At 42.2% G+C, this 19,635-nt stretch overlaps 1 protein-coding gene across 3 annotated transcripts; it reads right to left on the reverse strand.

Annotated features, from left to right (window-relative positions):
• Positions 1–126: 126 nt before the first annotated feature.
• On the reverse strand, positions 127–19,160 carry pasilla (RNA-binding protein Nova-1-like protein passilla). Of its 3 annotated transcripts, XM_089590990.1 has the most exons (6): positions 18,729–19,160; positions 11,978–12,005; positions 7,995–8,135; positions 7,363–7,520; positions 4,158–4,608; positions 127–3,707 (listed from the first exon to the last, which is right to left on the reverse strand). In XM_089590990.1, exons 1-6 carry the CDS (start codon positions 18,861–18,863, stop codon positions 2,857–2,859), a joined length of 1,764 nt encoding a protein of 587 aa, XP_089447116.1. In that variant the 5' UTR covers positions 18,864–19,160; the 3' UTR covers positions 127–2,856. The 3 variants fall into 3 exon arrangements, with proteins under 3 accessions (XP_089447116.1, XP_089447117.1, XP_014212043.2); XM_089590991.1 differs by lacking the exon at positions 11,978–12,005 and having other exon boundaries at positions 127–3,689; positions 4,257–4,608; positions 7,995–8,147; positions 18,752–19,158; XM_014356557.2 differs by lacking the exon at positions 11,978–12,005 and having other exon boundaries at positions 127–3,689; positions 4,257–4,608; positions 7,995–8,147; positions 18,746–19,157.
• Between the last annotated feature and the right edge of the window lie 475 nt (positions 19,161–19,635).

The following is a 19,635-nucleotide window of genomic DNA, read 5'->3' on the forward strand; positions in this document are numbered from 1 at the left end:
CCCTCAAACGATGTTTGTTAGAAAATGAAAAATATATACATCATTTTCAAACGAACCTGAATGTCCTTCGCAGTTACTATTTGTCATCGTCATTTTTAATGATATATAATATATTTTTTTTTTTTTTTCAACATCACGTGAATTATAATTATTCCTAATCTTTTACGCTTGGTTTTATTCATAATCTTACGTGCAAACGTTAATTCGAAAAAATGTGCGTGCCATACGCTCCTTTGGAGAAGAAGTAAAAGTACGACATTTTTTTCACTCATTGTTGTGTTTGTCTTTGATCGGATAGTATGGTTTTATACAAGTAAACGCAAGTAACACCGGGACCTCTGCAATACAAGTTCGATTGTACGAAACGGAAATGCGAAAAACGATTATTATTTACGGTATGCGTCCGAGTTATGACACAGGCAGATCGAAGGATAAAGAGTAGACGAACAACAAGGATGAATCTTTGGAGCCAGTTGTAAGTAATGAGCTAGATATTGGGTGATGGTTATACGTGGAAGAGGGGCAGGAACGATTCGCTTAATATCGTGTGTCTGGGCACCGGACCAGCCAGCACCTTATAAATATAATGTTACAATGGATTTTATCAACAAAGGCTTTCTTCGATCTGTCTGTCAACTTTTCTGTATCTTTGGTATAGACAACGACCCAGACTGGTAACATTAAGGTTTTTACATCTTTCTGATTTCACGGTTTCGTCAAACAGTCAAACGCTGATTGCACAGGCCCATGTCGCTTGTATTTTAACGAATGAACTCTCCCTTTCGATGATTCACTACGGCATGTGTAAAACATGTTTCAAACAAAGCCGATTTACCTTTGAATCGGCGAATCAACTAAAAAACGAGAAACGTCAGATAAAGCACTGCGTGCTTTTTTTTGCCTTTTGTTTAAACTGATTGAAAGACTCTTAAGATTTTTTCACCAAAAAAAGCGAGTTTGCCGTTCAAGGAGTTGGAAATTTTATTGGATCATTTTCTTCGTCTTAAGTAAATTTAAAAGAACTTCTTAATATTTGATTTTATCCTTTGCTTTCGTAACAAAACGTCCAAATTTGATGATCAACATGAAAAATATCAAATAAAATTTATCAAGCCCTCGAATAGCTGTATTCAACTGTCTCGATGACTGTCAAGAGTTTTTTTTGCTTCCATGATCGATTGAATATGAATGCTTTGATCTTTTGAAATAAATCCATACAACATGGAAATGTATAGTGCATTTGTAATGTTTTTTGATGTTTCAATGAATAAATGTGTTTTACTCATTCTTTGTTAACGTGAGTGTGTAATTTGCATTTATATATAGAGTTATTTTTAATACATACGTATGGCGTGTGTTCTCTCATGTGAATGTCATATTTCATGTGTATGTAAAGCCCCATAACATGGTGTATCACAGAACAATTGTTTTAATAGCTTATACTTTTATTTTTCTCTATATAACATGTAATACTTATATATATATACATTTATATATATATTTGTATTTATATATGAATTTTTTAAAAGTAGAATCAATTGTTTTAACGAGCCGTGATGGATGATAATGAATGGTGATGATGTTGATAGTAGTAGTAGTTTCAATAGTAGTAGTAGTAGTAGTAGTAAGTAGTAGCAATGCAGGCGCTATAGTGATGCTGCGATAAGGTGACAACGGGTGTCGGGATTCTTTTGCTTATACTCTCATTCAACTTTTTGTTTTTCCTTTTTAAATTTTTCCCCTGCGTTTTTCTTTGCGTTTGTTTAAACTCTGACTACCAAAGAAAACCTTCAAAGCGAACTTTGGGTATATGCGAGCGAAGAGAAGTGCATGGACAAGCTGAAAAGCTCATACCCATTGGATTCAAATAATATTCCTACAACATATTATTTATGTAACATTTGTACATACAAGTTGTGTTGCGTATTTCTGCATGATTATTTTTGAAATGTCAGCATTGTTTATTTGAATCCAAGAGTGCGTCTTTTCTACCATCGTGATGGTAAAATAATTGGACTCTCCCAAGACTCGAAACAAGTCGTGAGAGACTCTAGCAAGTTCTCTTTGGAAAGCAATGGTCACCCTAGCGATGCGTTAATTCATTACACGAATAACCCACTGGGTGTACAATGACAATAGTTATAACGAGGGTAAAAGGGGGCGGGGTATAAGGGGGCAATTAACGAAGCTACTTGTAAGAACAAAAAAATTGGTAGTGGTCAAATGTTCGCTTATATTGTGGTGAGACAAAAAATCATGGCATGGGGGAAGTTTCTTTTTTTGCCTTTCGCTTTAGTCTCGTCAAGGAGGCTGACCGCTCGTTCGAAAGTACTCGCACGCGCGCTAAATCTACATACGTATGTTTCATACATATGCATTGCAACGATCAAAGTATTTTTGTGCATGCAAAGAAGAATACGTTGTCGCGTGCGCGTTGTCGAGGCGACGAGCTCAGCGGTTGGATGCAACTGAGGAAAAAAGCAACTTTCCAACAAAAACACGGTACATAAAACATATGTAAAAAAAAAAAAAAAAAAAAAAAAAAAAAACAGACTATAATGTTTCCCAACGATGGGTTGCAACAAATGTCAAGTAAGACTAATGATGCAAAAAAAGCGTACATCCAATTGGTGAGCTCGTATCCGGTAAGAATGATGAAAGAGAGTAAGCGCGTACTACTAAGTTTTGGATTTTATGTTTGGAATAAACGACTATGACGACAACTACGACAACGACTACGACAAGCTTTCAAACGAGCAGCCAGGCCAACCGATCGTGGATAGCAGCGGAGACGGCGGCGGCGGCTGTGGCGGCAGCGACTTCGTTGTTAGTCGGCTCAACGAGGGATGATGCCGATCAATGAATCATGCCGGTAATGGTATTGTGGCGCGCTCGCTTAGCCTCCTCCTCGCTGATCCTGTGCTCAATCAGGTAGTGAGCCGTTCTGATCGCATCGGGGAAGCCCGTGATCGTGACAATGCGATTTCTGGTACCGGGGGAGAAGATGCCCTTCTTCGATATCTGTATATTCGCGCCGCTGAGGTGCTGTATCTCAATGAGATTCCGACCGCCGGGTCCCAATATTGCTCCCACTATAACCTCTGCAATCTCAACGTCTTTCTTGCCCTCCTTGATCCCGGCGGCGGCTGCGGCTGCGTTGGCCGCGTCCACCTGGCCGGCGGGGCTCTTACTTACGAGTGACAATTGATTTGTGCCCAGGCCAAACGAATTGTTGTTCATGTTCATGGCCGCGGCTGCTGCTGCTGCTGCTGCGGCGTTGCTGTTCTGCCGGAACGGATCGACGAAGGTCTCGAACCGATCGAGGGTTGCTCGCGGAGTGGGCGAGGTGGAGCCGAGGGTTGGCACCGTGCCAATGGCACCGTACACGCCACCGTTGTTGTTGGATCCGTTGGCCACAGCGGCGGCCGTTGTCTGCGAGTCCATGGCGTTGCCCAGGTAGGATATGCCCGAGGGCATGCCCACGCCCATGCCGAGGACGTTGTACTTGACGAGGGTGGCGATTGCCGTGAGGATCTCAGAGGCAGCGGGCTCGCCGTAGCCGGTGGTCCGCAAGCTCAACTTAATGTGCTCGAGGAGCTGGGACGTGGAGCTAGGGTTCGAACTGGCGGCGGACAGTGCCGCGCCGAGGTTCAGGTTCAGATTCAGACCAGCACCATTGAGCAGGCCCACTGCTTGGGGCATAAGAACTAAACATTAGTTTATTTTAATTAACTAAGAAAACAGTACTTTTGAAGCGATAGTCATACTAGTTTGGGTTTATTCTGAAAAAGGAGAAGTGAACATGCTCTTTTGCGTGAGAGGAGGGTTTTCGAGAGCCAACGCAACGTCATTTCAATGAATGATAAAGAAAAACTCGGATAATCTTCGATATAAACGACGTCAGCGAGATTCAAAGTTTCATCAAAAGCTGTGTGCCCGCAACATTAGAAATAATCAACGCGACGATCAAGTTATTCTTGCCTAGTTATTCCTCATTGCAGATTCAATGCATAAATTATGACCGTTCGACTAGGCGCAGCGCTGCACTTGAGATTCTTGAGGAGAGCCGACAATCGATGTGCGTGTTATTTGATATAAATTCAACGCCAGATTACCAGGGATCCGCGTCGCTCCAAATAGGAGAGTAAATTTTAAACATTGTATGAGTGCTCGGAGCTGCAAGTCTTCCGTGTAATGGAAATCGACAAAGATCTTAGACGAGAACAACGGAAGAATGGAGATGAGCGTGTACATACCTGTGTTGAGACCAGCGGTGTTTTGGAAGGCAGGCGTGGCTGCGGGTGCATTGGCGTAAGGACTGCCGGTGGGGTTGAAGTTGGCCACGGGTCCGGTGATGTCGGCGTAGCTCACGTTCAAGCAAGTGCCGCTCTGCGGATCGTCGGCCACCTTAGCCAGGATCATCATGATGGCGTTGCGATTGTTCTCCCTGTCGCCGATGACGGTGATGCAGCGCTCCTGGAGCGACACGTCCTTGGCCTTCTGCGAGATCTGCACGTACGAGCCTGTCTCTTCTTTTATTTGCTTGATGTAGTTACCGGCCTTGCCTATTATCATGCCGGCCGTGCTGTTTGGCACTAGGATTTTCACCTGACACACCAAAACCGGAGAAACATGTTGTTTTTTTTCCTTTATTATTCATGATGCGTATGATTGGCGAAGTGGTGTTACATTTATACATATTAACGTGATTATACGATTATTCTTATTATTGATTATTGGGTAGTGTGCACGGGTTAATTACATTTTTTTTTTTCAAGCTTATGATACATGTGCGATGTGATGATGATGATAAGTACAAAAAACAACAATTGACATTGACTCGAACACAGGAATAGTAGTTCCAAGCGATGTTAGTGGGGGGGAACTTGCAAACTGTAGTATATAAAAATAGCGTGCCTAATAAAAATCTTTGAATGTCTTTGAACTAAAAATAAAACTCCTGAGCTTGTGCAGACCAAGCTCGTGTTATTCTCTAATATCGAGCCATCTATGTGAAGGATAAAATTTGTTGTACGCGATCAATAATATTATTGAAAAGCCTTCGAGACATCTTGCTCTAGATAATTAAACTAGGTATACAATGAAATGCTCCGAAAACTAGTAACTGAATTATCCCAAATCTGCCCTGATTTCAATTTGACTTGTATATTGAAGAAGAAAAACCGACGCGAGTCCTAATATACATTGCTAAAGACCAAAAATGGGGGAGGGGAAAAAAGCTCGGGCTTGCGCCTGAAAAAGCGCTTTTCCGCGGCAGTGGCATCGGCAGTCCTGCTAAAAATAGGAGCAAGCGAAAGCCTCCAAGCGCTCTCGTGACCGGCGCAGCTACACGCGCAGGCAAGACACCATCATTGCAGGCCATCAGCTATTCAAGGAAATTACTGGCGTATACATGTACACGAGTGACTCTAAGAGGCTTTGACAATTAAATACCGCTTCTCATCGATGTGCGCGCGGGTGTAAATATAAAAGCATTCTCGACCGACCGCGCAGAGCGGCTGTGGATGCAATTGCGACCGATTGGCAATGAAACTGCCAATGTCGGGCTTAGGCTGCTCCTAATGCGACTTGGAAGAGGCCGACCTCGGGGGAGCACGCGCGAGCCAAAATAAGCGAGTATATGTTTGCACGTATATACACCTGTAAGCACCTGCGATAGAAGGCCGAAAAAAAATGCGTGACAGTCGTGGAGGATACCCTGCACCCAACAACAACGTAGCCTAGAGCCGAGGCTCTGCCGCGCGCAACCATAAAGGCGTGAACAGCGTTTCTCTAACTGGGTCATTGCTAACGAGAGAGAGAACGCTTAGTGTGCAATATACGTGTGTGTTTGCCTTACGTGTATATACATATATAAACGTTGTCACAGCCAGTGCAGGCTAATGCGAGGATCTATCTGGTAATGAATGTACACTGTCGCGCCTCGTCAGCTAAAAGCGGAGCTTAATCTTTTATGACTTTTCGGAGGAAAAACTAACTTCTTCTACTCGACTCTGTTTGGTTTGTCCGATGAAAAAATGAGTTTTTTTTAGGACTCGCGAGGTTTATCGATTATTTCTGGCTGATATTTCACGTGAATGCGCGTTCAATTAGTGCCTTTTGTAATTATGGATGTTCTTTTTTTTTCTTGATTCGTGAATTTCAACTAATTAGCTCCATACTTGTAAAATGTCGATTTACAACGTGTTGTCAACATTATGTAGAGTTTTAACGTTAGTCAAAAAAAAAAAAAAAAAACACTGAGCAATTTTACTATCACATCATCATAATAAAATAAGCTGTTCAAAGCAGGGGGAGAAGGAAAAAATGTTAAAACATTCTATAATCAACCGTTTACGTAACGTCTACTGAGATTTCACAGTATTTATTAAAATTGCATTGCATCAAATCGATGAAACGTGATTACGTATGCGTACATTAATAAAATTTATGTATTTCGTTGAATACAATATCAATAAATAAACCGAGTAAGAATGGCTTACACGTGTAAATAAAGTAACAAAAGTACTGCTTTGGCACGTCGCGTCACTCGTCTTTTTTAGAAATCAAGTGTGCTTCAACATCAGTCCTTGGATTATCAATAGTTGAGAGCAGAGTTGGAAATAAAAGGCTGTTGATTTAAAGAATTGCTTCATTAACCTACTTGAGGGAATGATCGCGTCGAGTTTTACTATTCGCAATATCATGCACTCTCGGGGCAGAGTAACACTTTATTGTACAATAAACTTGCTCTCATTTGAATGTAGAACGCGAAATGAACTATAAATTTGGCTATCGCTCTTTAGCAACTGGGACGTTGTAAGAAAAACCAGATTTTACCATTATTAATAGTGTTGGTTAATATTAAGTCGCGAAAAAATTTGTTTTAATCGAGCGTGCCAATGGGAACGCGCAGATGTTGCCAAACAAGCGTCGATTCCATACAACATGAACTCGTAGTTTAATATTTATTACATCGAAATAGCGCGTTTCTGCATCAGCAGCACGAATTACGCCATGACCCCCGTGAGGTGTAAAAAAAAAACGCGTCCGAGGTATCGCGCGATTTTTCTCTCATAAAAATAATGGCACCGAAACAAGCGTTACCCGTTGACAAACCAGGCATGATAGAAAAAAAAAAAAAAAAAAAAAAAAAAAAAAAAATCAAGTGTGCAAGTATTGTTACTCAGTGTTGTCTTGCCTGCGCGCTCAGAAACGACAGCGAGGCACGTATTATGAATCGTTAGGAAGACCAAGACGAGGAAAAAGCAAAAGTGTAAAAGCAGAAGACGACGACTACGACGACGATGTCGACCATATGCAGGAGAAGAGAACGAAGTGCACAAAAAATTCTCGAGATACCTGTTTTTCCCTCTCGGAGGCTGATTTGGTAGACTCGAATTCGACCGCGACCTTGGACATTAGGTCCGGCTTCTCATGGATTTTCTCCATGATGAAGTCCATTACCGCCATTATTGACTCCACACTGCCAGTTATGAGACAGACGCGCTCGGCTGTCCCTGTAAACGAACACAACACAAAGAAAAACATACATTTAGCGGATGATGATGGCACTGCGTGACACGAGTCAAATATACAAAAAATAAAAAAAATAAAAAAAAATAAAAAAATTTCAACCGATAGAAAGAGCCACCGATACGAGTAAGGCTTTTGCCGCGCAAGTAACTTTATATACGTGTATAAAATATACGTACGAAAAACAAACGTAACAACAATGGGAAGATCCGAGTGTGCATCAATCGCGGTTATTATATGCAAGGTCGCGTGGTCGGTTGCTGTAAAATGACCGGTCGGTATGCGCGTGAAGGTCGATCGAAAGATAAAATTACGCCAGACGTAGGCGTCCGTGTTTTTTCTTGTCCGAGCAAGTTATAGTGTTACGTTCAGTACGAAAAACAAAAAGAGGATTATGTACGCGAGTATGGCTGAATCGGCGAAAATGTTGGCGTTTGATGAAACGGAGGTACACCAACCTGGATAAAAATCATGGGACTTGGACATTTTGAGCCTTGCCCCGGTGTCCTTTTGCAGCTGGGCGATGGTCTCGCCGCCTTTTCCGATAATGGCACCGGCTGCGACTCCTGGCACCAGTACCTTGAGGTGGTAGGTACCCTCTCCATTCGATCCTGTAACATCAAATATCAAAAAAGAAATTGGTTAATTTTCTTTTTTAATCAATCGCAACGATTTCAGAAGTTCATTTTTCAACAAAAACTACCCCCATTATTATTTTTAACGATAAAATTGGCACGTGTGGTAATAATAAATGTAAATGGTTACACCTGACACAAGACTGCAGGAGACACGATTAGGTAAGCTACGAACAAAGAAAAATGACGACTCTGTTCTCGGGTGCAAGTGCACGCGTATGTAAAAAAAAAGGCGATGAGTATATTTTTGTGTTCTTACCGCGCTTCGTGGTATTTTCATTGACGGCATACCGAACTCTGTTACTCATCTTTGTGAATCCTGTCAGGTGTACGCTGAGAACCGTAACCTATAAATTGTTTTTGTTTCTCTTCTGAACGTGCGCGCGATGCTCGATTGTTTGTTTGTTCAGGTATTGATACAAATTTTCATCCTATCTGTGAGAGTTTTTCAATGATTCATGTCCAGTCCAACATTTGAACAAAACACTAATCTCGGACGGACACGTACGACACAACAGCCTCGTTTTAATCGGTGCGAGTTATCGGGCGATTGCTCCCACAAATTAATAACGCCGAGAAAAAAATTTCACCATCCACGTTACATTTTGTTGTGGATAAAACGCTCGCCTCTATGTACAAGCAGAAATACACTCAATGATAATAAAGGCGCGCGTATTTCGTGGGTTTCGTCCATCTCGTTAATGAGTAATTAGGTGCAGTCGCTGCTGGCAATCAATATTTGCGAGACAACATATTCGCAGAATTCGTGATTTACAACTATAAAAGAGTGCTACCCCCCCCCCCTTCTGGTAATTATGACTCGTGACATTGAAGTTTCATTGTGTTGTTTTTAATTAAAAGCAATACTATATATGTACAGGCGGTCTTAATCTGGCTATTGTTTTTCCCCCTTTTTTCCTTATTATTTGCACGAACATCTGGAATAATAATTCAAAACGACCAAACGCAAGTTGTGAATCGAGTTTCCTTTTTCATAATCTTTATTACAGAAGCAACAATTGAGTATATCAGACGGGGGGGAGGGGGACTTTTGCTAGCGAAATCACAATCATTCTATAAAAAAAAAAAAAAAACATCGCACTGGCCGCGCGATTGAAGCTATAGGTACAGTCTTTCGATAAGTGGACGCAAGGCGTACAGAAATAGCCACGCGCGCGGTAGCAGCCTATATACCCTCCGCTGCAGCCGTGCAGATAAGATGCAAAAATTCGATACGAAAAAACAGCCAACACGAAAAAGCCGCGCTATCACACAATATTAACTTTGGCTTGAACCCAAGTGATGTAGGTGGTACAGCTTCGAAAAATAAACCCGACTTTTCTCGGGAGGGACTGCGGCAAACAAATTTTTTGATTTTTTCGAAAGACTCGAAAATTCGTTTTTCTTTTCGACCGAGCTGCCCAAGTGATAAAAATGTGGATGAGTTCAAAGAAGTTAATTAAAAAAAAAAAAAAAAAGACATTTAGCTGTCACCGGTCAAGTTTGTAAATAAAGCATCTGCCTACCAAGAGCAACAGAATCGTTTTATCTTGGCTTCATTAAAAAACGTGCTTCATTTTTCAAATTTGGATGATCAAAGAAATTATTTTTCCTTCAATTAAGCTCGGTGATTCACGATTTTAGTTTAAATATTTAATTAGGTTAAACTATGGTATGAAATTTTTTTCGTACAAATTAAGATTTTCAATCGGTATGAGATTATGGTAAAACACGACTTTCCTTCCACCTCATTCAACACCAAGCATCAGCAGGCAAAAGCAACAAATGACAATCGTACAGAAGCCTCGCAAAACAGATGCATCTTGAAGCGTTTGTTTATTCATCAAAGTATAATGTGAAAATATAAGCGTCGAGTGTTATTTTTACGTCTCGTTTTGTTTCGGAACGGATTCTCGATAGGCTCGCGAAGACGAAGGACGCGATCACGTAAGGCGTGTAATGTATTCGCTGATTGATCAATCCTCGTACGACTAAGGAAAATATATAGATGAAAAAAAAAAAAAAAGTTGTCATCAAACGGACACTCGAATCGCGGGCAATTGGTACACACAATAACAACGATAAAAACAAATTAGAGGCCTCGGATAACTTTTGGCCTACTTTGACATAGTAACGCTACAATAAATTTCGCACGTTCTCAATAACATGTGTGCGTGGGGAGGAGGGGGGACACGACCGTGAGAGAGAGAGAGAGAGAGAGAGAGTGTTCGGCCTATTCTATTCATCGGCTCATATAGAATCAGCCCACAAGTAGGTCATCGACGAAGAAGAAGCCGTTCTCTGGGAGAAGCGCCACCGACGAGTAGTGCACCGCAGAACCCGAAAAAAGAAAAAAGCCGCTGGTCAAATGTACCGGCGCAGGTGGTGGTCCATGGACACGCGTGTGCAAGCAAAAGATACACGGCTGGCGCGACATTGCGCTAAATTCCAAAATCCAAGCGGAGGAGGAAGACAACTCCCGCGCGCGTAGGTGCTTCGTCGCTGTTTTGGGACTCGAGAGACAGAAGGCGACTCGGAAGAGATCCGGTGTCGGCCAAAAATGCCCCCTCCGCCTCGGCGCGTCCCGTCACTCGGCACTCCTCCCTCCCACCCTCTTTCTAACGACTGCGACTGGCAACCTTGACCCACGACCTAGTCTTTAAAATCGCTGTCGCCCGAGTCGTAGACGGAGAAAAAGAGATAGTGGGTGGAGCAGAGAGTTATACACAAACACAACCACCTCCCGACGACGATGGAGCGAACAAGTATGTACAGATGATCAAAGGAGAGAGAGACACGTAAAAATACACCCGGGATGATCCGAGGATTTACGGAAAAGGGGGACTTACCGACTTGCCACATATCTTCGTTGCGATGTCACGTTGAAGGGTATAATAATATGAGCATGTGCGCAGTATCGAGAGGTCACACGCACGACTTTGATAAAGTAGACCGGAGAGAAGGGATATGACTCGCGGTGGTGCGAGAGAGAGAGAGTTCGCGTGACCCGAGAGACTCGTGCGCCGGTTCACTGCTTGGATGACATTACAACACTCGAGAGGAGGCTTCTCTTTTGCCTTTCCCCACATACATGCAACATCTCGGCGAGCTATCGCGCGACTGCGGTACTCAACGCGGCGGACGAGGAAAGAGAGACATAGGAAGGATTCCGACTTTTTTTACGAGATACTTATATATAGATACTTTTAGCTCGACGCGCTCACCTACAATGCAAGGATCGCTGGGTCGCGCGCGGCTTACCACCCACCCTCCCCATCTTTCTATACACGCTGCAGCCGGATGGAGAAGACGCAGGGAAAAAAATTCTGCATTACCAACTTGAAGGAGAATTATTCAAGCTGCCTCGGAGCGCGAGAATCTTTTTTTTCTTTTCCCCCTTCTCTCGCGCAGGCCGCAGGTTCGAGTAGTTTGTTTGTTCCGTCGAAGAACGCAAACATTATCAAGCGTTTGATCGATAATTGCAAAGTTACGGCTCGGTATAGCTGCAGCATAGGCAGTGGTATATTGTAAAAATGTTACGCGGTGGTGCAGCCAAGTCGCCGAAAAACAACTTTTATCGGGCGACATCACTACGAGGGAGAGCGAGATGGGCTCTGCTGTTTACTTTATACCAGATAAAACACTGCATTATGATTGTCAGTTACTACGGGTTTTTTGTTTATTGGTGTGGACTTGATGTTCCTGGCATTGTCTTTCAAGGGACTTGTATTAATAAAGTGATGTATATCTACAACGAAGCATCACGATGAGCATCACAATCTACCCTCGTTGAGTCTAGTTACCACCACCAGGAAGCAACCTTTTTTTTTTTTTTTTTTTTTTTTTTTTGATCGGAGAGAGAGAGCGGGAGAGCTGATAACGCTCAGGCCCGCCGCCGAAAGGTGATCATCATACTCTGTATCCGCTGCTCATGCGCCGTGAGAGGTGAGTCTTGGGCGCGAACTTACAAAGGTTCTAGATACTGTACGTCACAGAATGAACTAATACTTATTAGGAAAAATTTTCTGCTATCGTCCATCGTCCCAGTCATTAACCTGAGTTGTTGTTGTTAATGTGCTCCACAAGAGTTGTCACACAAAAACAAAGTAACAATAGCCATTATCCAACAATCAAGCGATCAATTGGCTCAAGTGGCACGAATTTCAAAGGAAAAGGGTGCGTATGGTTCATTCGGTTCGTAAACGAGATGATAATTAATTTAAAGCCTCCGTGGTTAATGTTTTTAATCAGATGTACTTATAGTTCCGGGACATCACTTTCAACCGCGATCTTTTCTAATGTTATATATATTATTTTATCCCACACCCGTACAATTAAATATGAAATTTATGATGCTGTTCGAGGCTACCGGATTTTGCTAATGCGATTCAACTCTATTTAAATTCTCTTTTAAAATTTTTTGCGTACACGCGATCCGTTCATCTTTAGCGTAGAATCGAGTTTTTGCAATCAAAGAGAAATGATCCAAGTACAATGAAACGGTACCCAAAGAGCCGTGACATGAAGCGAAAATAAATACGTAGCCCGCGATGACCGTCGTTCGTTTTGAATCTTGCCTTAAGCGTGAAACTTCAATAATACGATATACTTATTTCGAATGAAATCCCAACAAAAACAACAGCAAAAAAGCGGTATATACGCTCGAGGAGACCATCGCTTCGGTACGTCGGTGAATCTTTGAAAGAGAAACGAAGTGTTTAGATGGAAAAGGGATAGTGGGTCGTGCATTGTTAGACTCGAGAGCTGCAGGAAAAAGCTGGACCCTTTGCCCGGAGAAAAGGAAGAGTCGAGTTTAATACCGTACAGGTGCTTTGGAAAGTAGATTTAATTGCTTCGAAGCCTCGACCGCACGGGCAGAGGGTATTTGAATCTACGTTGACTGTAAATACACAAGCAGATCCGAGATTTAGTCTTGAAAAATTTGCTTCGCTGTACTGTTTTCGTAAAATTTAAAATGAGCTCGGCTTGAGAAGTCGAAGAAATAAAATAAAACCAGGGGCCCTGAAAACGTTTTGTCGAGACGCCTATCCTAATAGGGTTATTACACAAGGACTCCTTTGTAAAAGTCGCGGTGACATTGACGTTTGTATCCATTTAAAAGATCCGGAGCTTTACTCGGGCTAAGGAAAGGCAGGAATAACTAAGAACAAAACAACAACAAAAATTATTGTAAAGGCATGGTAAATCTTGATTTGCTATATCAAACTTGGAGCATGATAAACCTTACTCAAGTACGTAGTCTGATTATTCAGATTTTGGAACCATGAGTGCGGGCACAAATACAATTTTCATCGCGTTATTGTAATTAACAATGAATGAAAAAAATAAATAAATAAAATTTTTGAACCCATGGTCGCATGCTTGTTTTTAATGATTATTAAACAGCTGGAGAGTGAATTTTTAAAATTCCAAACCGTATGTGCACGCTATGCTACCTCCCACGTGATGAGCGCCAAGTGCCAAGTCAAAGATACTTTAGTTTTAACAAGCGTGAACTTTCACTAATGCACCTATAATAACAACCGAGCATCAATCAAGCCGACGTATATATGTATATTGTGTAATACACGTGAATCACGTTCATACCGTGTAAGCACGTACGGAGAATATTGATCTTAATTTTCTCGAGCGAGAATATTTTTACGGATCCGTTGGATGCAAGGACTAATGTGTGCACACGGTGCGATGCGACTTGCTGTTTTATTTCACCGCCGAGCGAAGTAGTTGTTGAAGTAAATTCAATTTCACTCACCGGCGGAAGGGAAGCGAAAACAAAAAGTTTGAGTACACAAGTTCTAAAAGCGGCGGAGCTGTGCGCATAATTCGAGCTAATGGACTGGCCCGGTTTAAAGAGGCGCGATCTATCGAGGACGATTGATTGCTATATGGACAGCCGCGATGTTGGTGCAGATTTTTTACCATTCGACGACTGAAATAGAACAAATGCTTGGAGAGCCGAAATTCATGAAATTTTACGGAAAACAATTAATACCATTTTTCAACCGATTTTTTTTAAGCGCTTTTAATCGGACGAGTATAGTATTTTAACACGCGTTAAATAATTGATATATTAAATGTAGCTTCTACTTTAGCTGGTAAATACTTTTTTTACACGTAGATTTTTATTTCGGACGGATGCTCGTGTCATTTCGCGGGTTAAACTCTCGAGCGACCTTTTACTTTGAATTTAGAAAGTATCGATTTCAGATACATCAAACAAAAAGCTTTTGTTCAAGCCACTGCAACTTTTTTATTATTATTGAAAATCAGCGACGACGCAGTGGTTAGACAGCGAAAAATCACTGACCGCAAAAGAAACAATTGTTAGCGAGGCATCGGGTATTGCCTGCTCAAATAATACTTGCACTGCAACAACGGTTGCAATGCATCAACGCGAAACGAAAAAAAGAAATCTATTGGAAAGCAAGAACAAAACCGCCCAACGGTGCTTGTGTGTGTGTAATCATTGAAGGAAAGTCGAGCGCGCGAGTGACAATTTCTGTGTGGACGAATAAATTTTGTCAACCATACCTGGCCGGTGAAAGCACTTTGGGAAATAGAATTTTCGCGGGTAACAACTACATGGTCGCCCATCGCCAGCGAGTGTATACTCAACTGAGGCTTCGTACGTGCAATTATCTTTGCTTACGCAACCCCGCACGGTAATGGAAGCCACTCTGTCGCCCGAAGAAGCCATCTTTCGCCTACTATGCTGGGCTTCTAGAAGAAAAGACACGGAGTCTTGCAACGTTTAATTGTTTCGACAATGGTAAGACTTTAAACGTCGAGTGAAACGCTGTTTTCCTGCTGCCACTGTATTGTCGGGACTTTTTTTAGGGAAATTTGATTGGCAGTTTAATAAATACAAAAGTTTGCCGGAAATAAATTTAAAAAACTATTTGTTTTTTTAATGTTGAAAGAAATTGTGAGTGTTGGTAAATTTAACTTTAATTCAAAGTGTTTTGGTCGTTGCATCATCATACACCTGGGAAAACCAAAGATAAAAATATTCATTCGGAAAATCCATCATGAACATAATTATGTTTAATATTAGGGTAAATGTTCAGATAATGTAGGCACAACTGTGTTGGTAATGTTTTATTGTCCAGAAATTTTTTCATACAACTGCTTGCAAACAAAATAAAATGTACCTTCGTGCTGTAGATCTTTCTTCGGCGCTTTTACTTTTAATTTACAAAATCTGAGTCCATCGTACCGATTGAATACCTTGAGCTTCATTAAACGTAGTTTAGCTAACTTGTAAAACAATATTAGTCAATGCTGAGGCTGATCTTTAAAATTTTGAGCAATCACTAGGAAGAAAAATAAGTCAATTCGTGTTATTATACATTTTGAAGACGATTTTGTCGTCCGTACATGTTGAATTGAAAAGGAATGTTTTAACGAGGAAAAAAAAAAATCAAACAAAGTATAACTTGATTTCTGGATTCTTTAAATATTACTTCGACCTGGAATTTTAATAATATCACATGCACTCAAGTCTCTGCAGTGCATACAAATGAAACGACACGAATAGCAAATATAACTCGGTAAAAGTAAAACAGGAGCGCATGTGAAAAAAAGAAGAAAAGTTCAACACGCAAACGACCAAAAATTAAGAACGGGAGCGCACAAGTTTTTTTCGGTATGGTTTTGCCCACGACAAACACAAGTAACATTACGCTTTAAAGCTCGACTATACCCTGTATGGACTTGAGCAGTAACTCTTCACACGTACAACATGTATATGTGTACAAGATAAAGCTATACTGGACTACAGTACTCCACTGCACAATCATCAGATGTATACACACTTACTTTTCATCTCCTTGTATAGGTATTACATTTGTTCATCAAGACTACGATTATCATACGGTCTTTAGAAAAGCTTGTAAACATCAAGCCATCTGCTGGAAATGGGACAGTACCTCGAGTGGTGTCACGATACGGTGATGCGCAAAAATGTTTTTTCGTAAACGAGGAACAAATTTTCGAGGCTAGTGGGTGCATCCAGCATCGAGCATTAAAATAATTACCTCTCGACTAGTATACGAGTAAAAGGGGGCCAACCAGCCGACTCGAACAATACAGGGGAGCGAGAAAGTGTCCGGGAAAAGGGAGAAAAGATCTCGCGCCCCGTTTCTCGCCTCTTTTGAGATCGTGCCCCAAGAAGCCCCAAAGAGGACCAGACACCCCGGAACAACGTACAGCTGATTGCACCGTGTATACGTGCTTTTTAAAAGGAGCACAAAAAAGTCACAACAGAGAGAACAAGTGAACCGGAGAGACAAACACGTCGAGAACCTACGCAGGGGGAGGTAAAAAATAAGAAGACACGGTAAGGAAGAGCAGCTCGAATGCTGGCATTAGATATACTTACCCTGCATGTGAGGGGGTGTAATCTTGTGCCAACGAAAAAAAAAAAGTAATCGATAAGAGCCGCTTCGAGAGAGGGGGAAGAAACGTGTGCAGGCATTATATCTACTTTTCTCTCCGTTTCACCGTCTCTGCTACCATAAGTATTAGATAGAGCAAGAGAAGAAGGGATATTCGGATTTCTCTTAGGAAAGCCCACCGCATAGTAATAAATGCGATGACTCGACTGACTCTCGGCACGCGCGCATGCTCGGCTGTTACTATACGCTTGCTAACATTGCAGTTTGCATGTGTATACATGTGTGTACGTTAGATAAGGATCAGCTGGTGATGCTAGGGGCGTTGAAGGACGTCATCTCCGAGAGCAGCGGCTGCACGTTAAAGGGGCGGTGATGTAGAGAGAGGCGATGACGACAACGTCGATGAAATATCGCGCAAGGCTGTGTACATCGATAGAGGATAGGCGGGGAGTGGAGAGGATCTACGTTGACGAGGTTGCCATGCCATGTCGACTTACTTGTGTACCGCAAACAAACAAGAGCTCGCGCTTCTCACTTAACTGCAGCTGTGGGCCTTTTTTACGTTACACACGTTATACAAAATTACATAACCACACGATACGACACGTAGGTAACATAAATTAATAAAAAAAAAAAAATTGCTGTACGACATCAAAATGGGGGCATTCATCTAACGCCACGATGGAACAGTTTTTCCCCCTACAGCAGAATCATGAACGCTCGAGTGGTTTGTAGGTCACGTCAGGGGCAAAACAATGAGCGAAACGCGCAACGTATACGTTCATACAATCGTTGGACAGTTTTACCTATTGATGGAATTCAGTTATCGGTTGTTTTCTAATAGTGTTAACAATCATCGAGTACTGTACGAACCTAAAATCGATGAATTAGCACAGTCACCGGCGTTGCTAAACACAATCAAATCTTTCGCTAAACGTAAGTCGATTAAATCAATGTATAGCTTGTGTCTTCTGTTCGCCCCGGGCGAGTATACATATAGGTGCCCTAGTTTTGCCGGACTAACCATGTTTACCATTGATGTACATGGTCGCTACATGTATGTGTGAGCGTTATCGCATGTTACATTACGCATTGAAGGAATGCCACGGGGTTTTCCCGGATTAAACACCATTGATAAAACCACCACTACCAACAGTCAAACGAAAAAAATTTGAGCCAAACGAGAGATAAACGGTTAATCAGAAGCACTGATGCATAAAAGTGTTGCAGACGTAATTAAATGCGTAGTTATTGCTAGTCACGCTCAGAAATTGCAACAATCCGATAATCCGCAGGTCAATTACACAACGTATTAATAAACGTGACGATCGCAATGATCACTAACGGATAAATTATTGAACTGTCAAAATGAAGTAGAACGGTGCATTGCCGTAACGTAAACAAGTGCCCTCAAAACATCAACGAGGCCTTGATGCTGAGAATCGCGCAATAGTTTAAAGAACGCGGCAAGAGAGAAGCTTGCAAGTTCAGCCTTTTAAAGACCCCTCCCTTAACTTGGGGGGGCTGCCACGAATATTCTGCAGCCATGCAACGATAGCTTGGAATAGAAAAAGCTGATCAAAAAGAAAAAAAAAGCCAAGCGGTCCCCCCCCCACGCTACGATAGCGCATTGATTACAGTGGTTGTCAACCAAACCCAGAAGCACGCGTACACACGCAGTGAGGAGAGTGAGCTTTACGGTCGACGGAAGATAAGGGTCGAACATGTTCAAATATAGACACAAAATTGGTATATTCCTACAGACGCGTATTCAAGAGGTGATCCATATTGCACATACCCGCGCGAGGTATTAAGACTAAAATGGCTGAAGCTCAGCCTCCAACTGTAATTGGCTCTTGGCCGGTGTGACGTGCAACAACACACCTTGTTTTTCTTTTCAACCATGTGTGTGAATATATATGGACTCGACTGTTGGCAGTTGAAGAAAAAAAAAAAAAAAAAAAAAAAAGAAAAAAAAATCATTTATCGAGTACGAAGGGAAACGAAAAGTGAATAAAGTTTACGGTACATCGGATATGTCAACTGTTTGTGGGGATGACGCCTACATTGGCAAGAAGAACACGCACGCAAACAAATGGGCACTGGTGATGTTGACAATGTTGACAGTGACGGGGGAAAAAAAAATGATCGACCTACCTGTGCCATAGTGGGAGCGCTTCGTCGAGCCGTTCTCGACGTCGCTGTCGAGGGGCCGCTTCCTCGAGTCAGCTATTTCCGGCGAGGGACACGTCTCCATACCCGAGTCAGCCGCCATATTTGATTCTATTGCCACGACGAACAAGAACTGCTCTGGCTAGCTGAATGTACGCGCGGATCGGGGCTTGTCGGCCCTCTGTAAACTTCTGGCTTTGCCGCAACTCCTGGCAACTCTGATGCTTGCTCGTTCGCTTTCGGATTTGTCGGAGACGAAGCTTGGCTTGGCTTGGCAGATACGTTCCGTCTTGCTTGCACGCGCTCGATACTGCAACACCGTTTCGAACGAGTTGGAAAGAGAGAGGTTTAATAACGACGGGAGCGCGCGCGCGGCGCAATGTAAACTCGAGACTCGAGTAAACTGCGCGGACCACTGCTATAGTCAGCTATGGTGGAATTTACAACACAACTACACTGTACTGTAACAACACTGTTACTGTACTGGGGGAGTCCCAGGGGGAGGGAGTGAGTACGTGCGTAGTACTATAGTAGTAAGACTCACTATTAGTATAACTATAGCTTACACTGGGACTCTGTCCACTGCTGTTACAGCAGTGCTGTATAGCTCGTGGCCCGTACGAGGGTGCAGTTACGGAAGTGCAGTATACACAAAATACGATGATTCGCTGCACCGTTCGCATTTGCATTTCCACTCTAGAACAAGAGCTGGGGCCTGAGGGTGGTCAAAAATTTAAACCAGCCGCCACCCTCACCAGAATTGAAAAATCTTATGTTTCGTCAGGAGCCAAAATAATTTTGTCATATTTCATTCTGGTAAAGAGTTGTGTGGTAATTTAAGTAGTGCTATGCAGTTAGTTTTATAAACCTGCCAC

The sequence above is a fragment of the Copidosoma floridanum genome, unplaced genomic scaffold, assembly GCF_036245765.1.
Source record: "Copidosoma floridanum isolate Cflo_tuat_1 unplaced genomic scaffold, Cflo_Japanese_pri ptg000013l, whole genome shotgun sequence".
Classification (NCBI taxonomy): Eukaryota; Metazoa; Arthropoda; class Insecta; order Hymenoptera; family Encyrtidae; genus Copidosoma; species Copidosoma floridanum.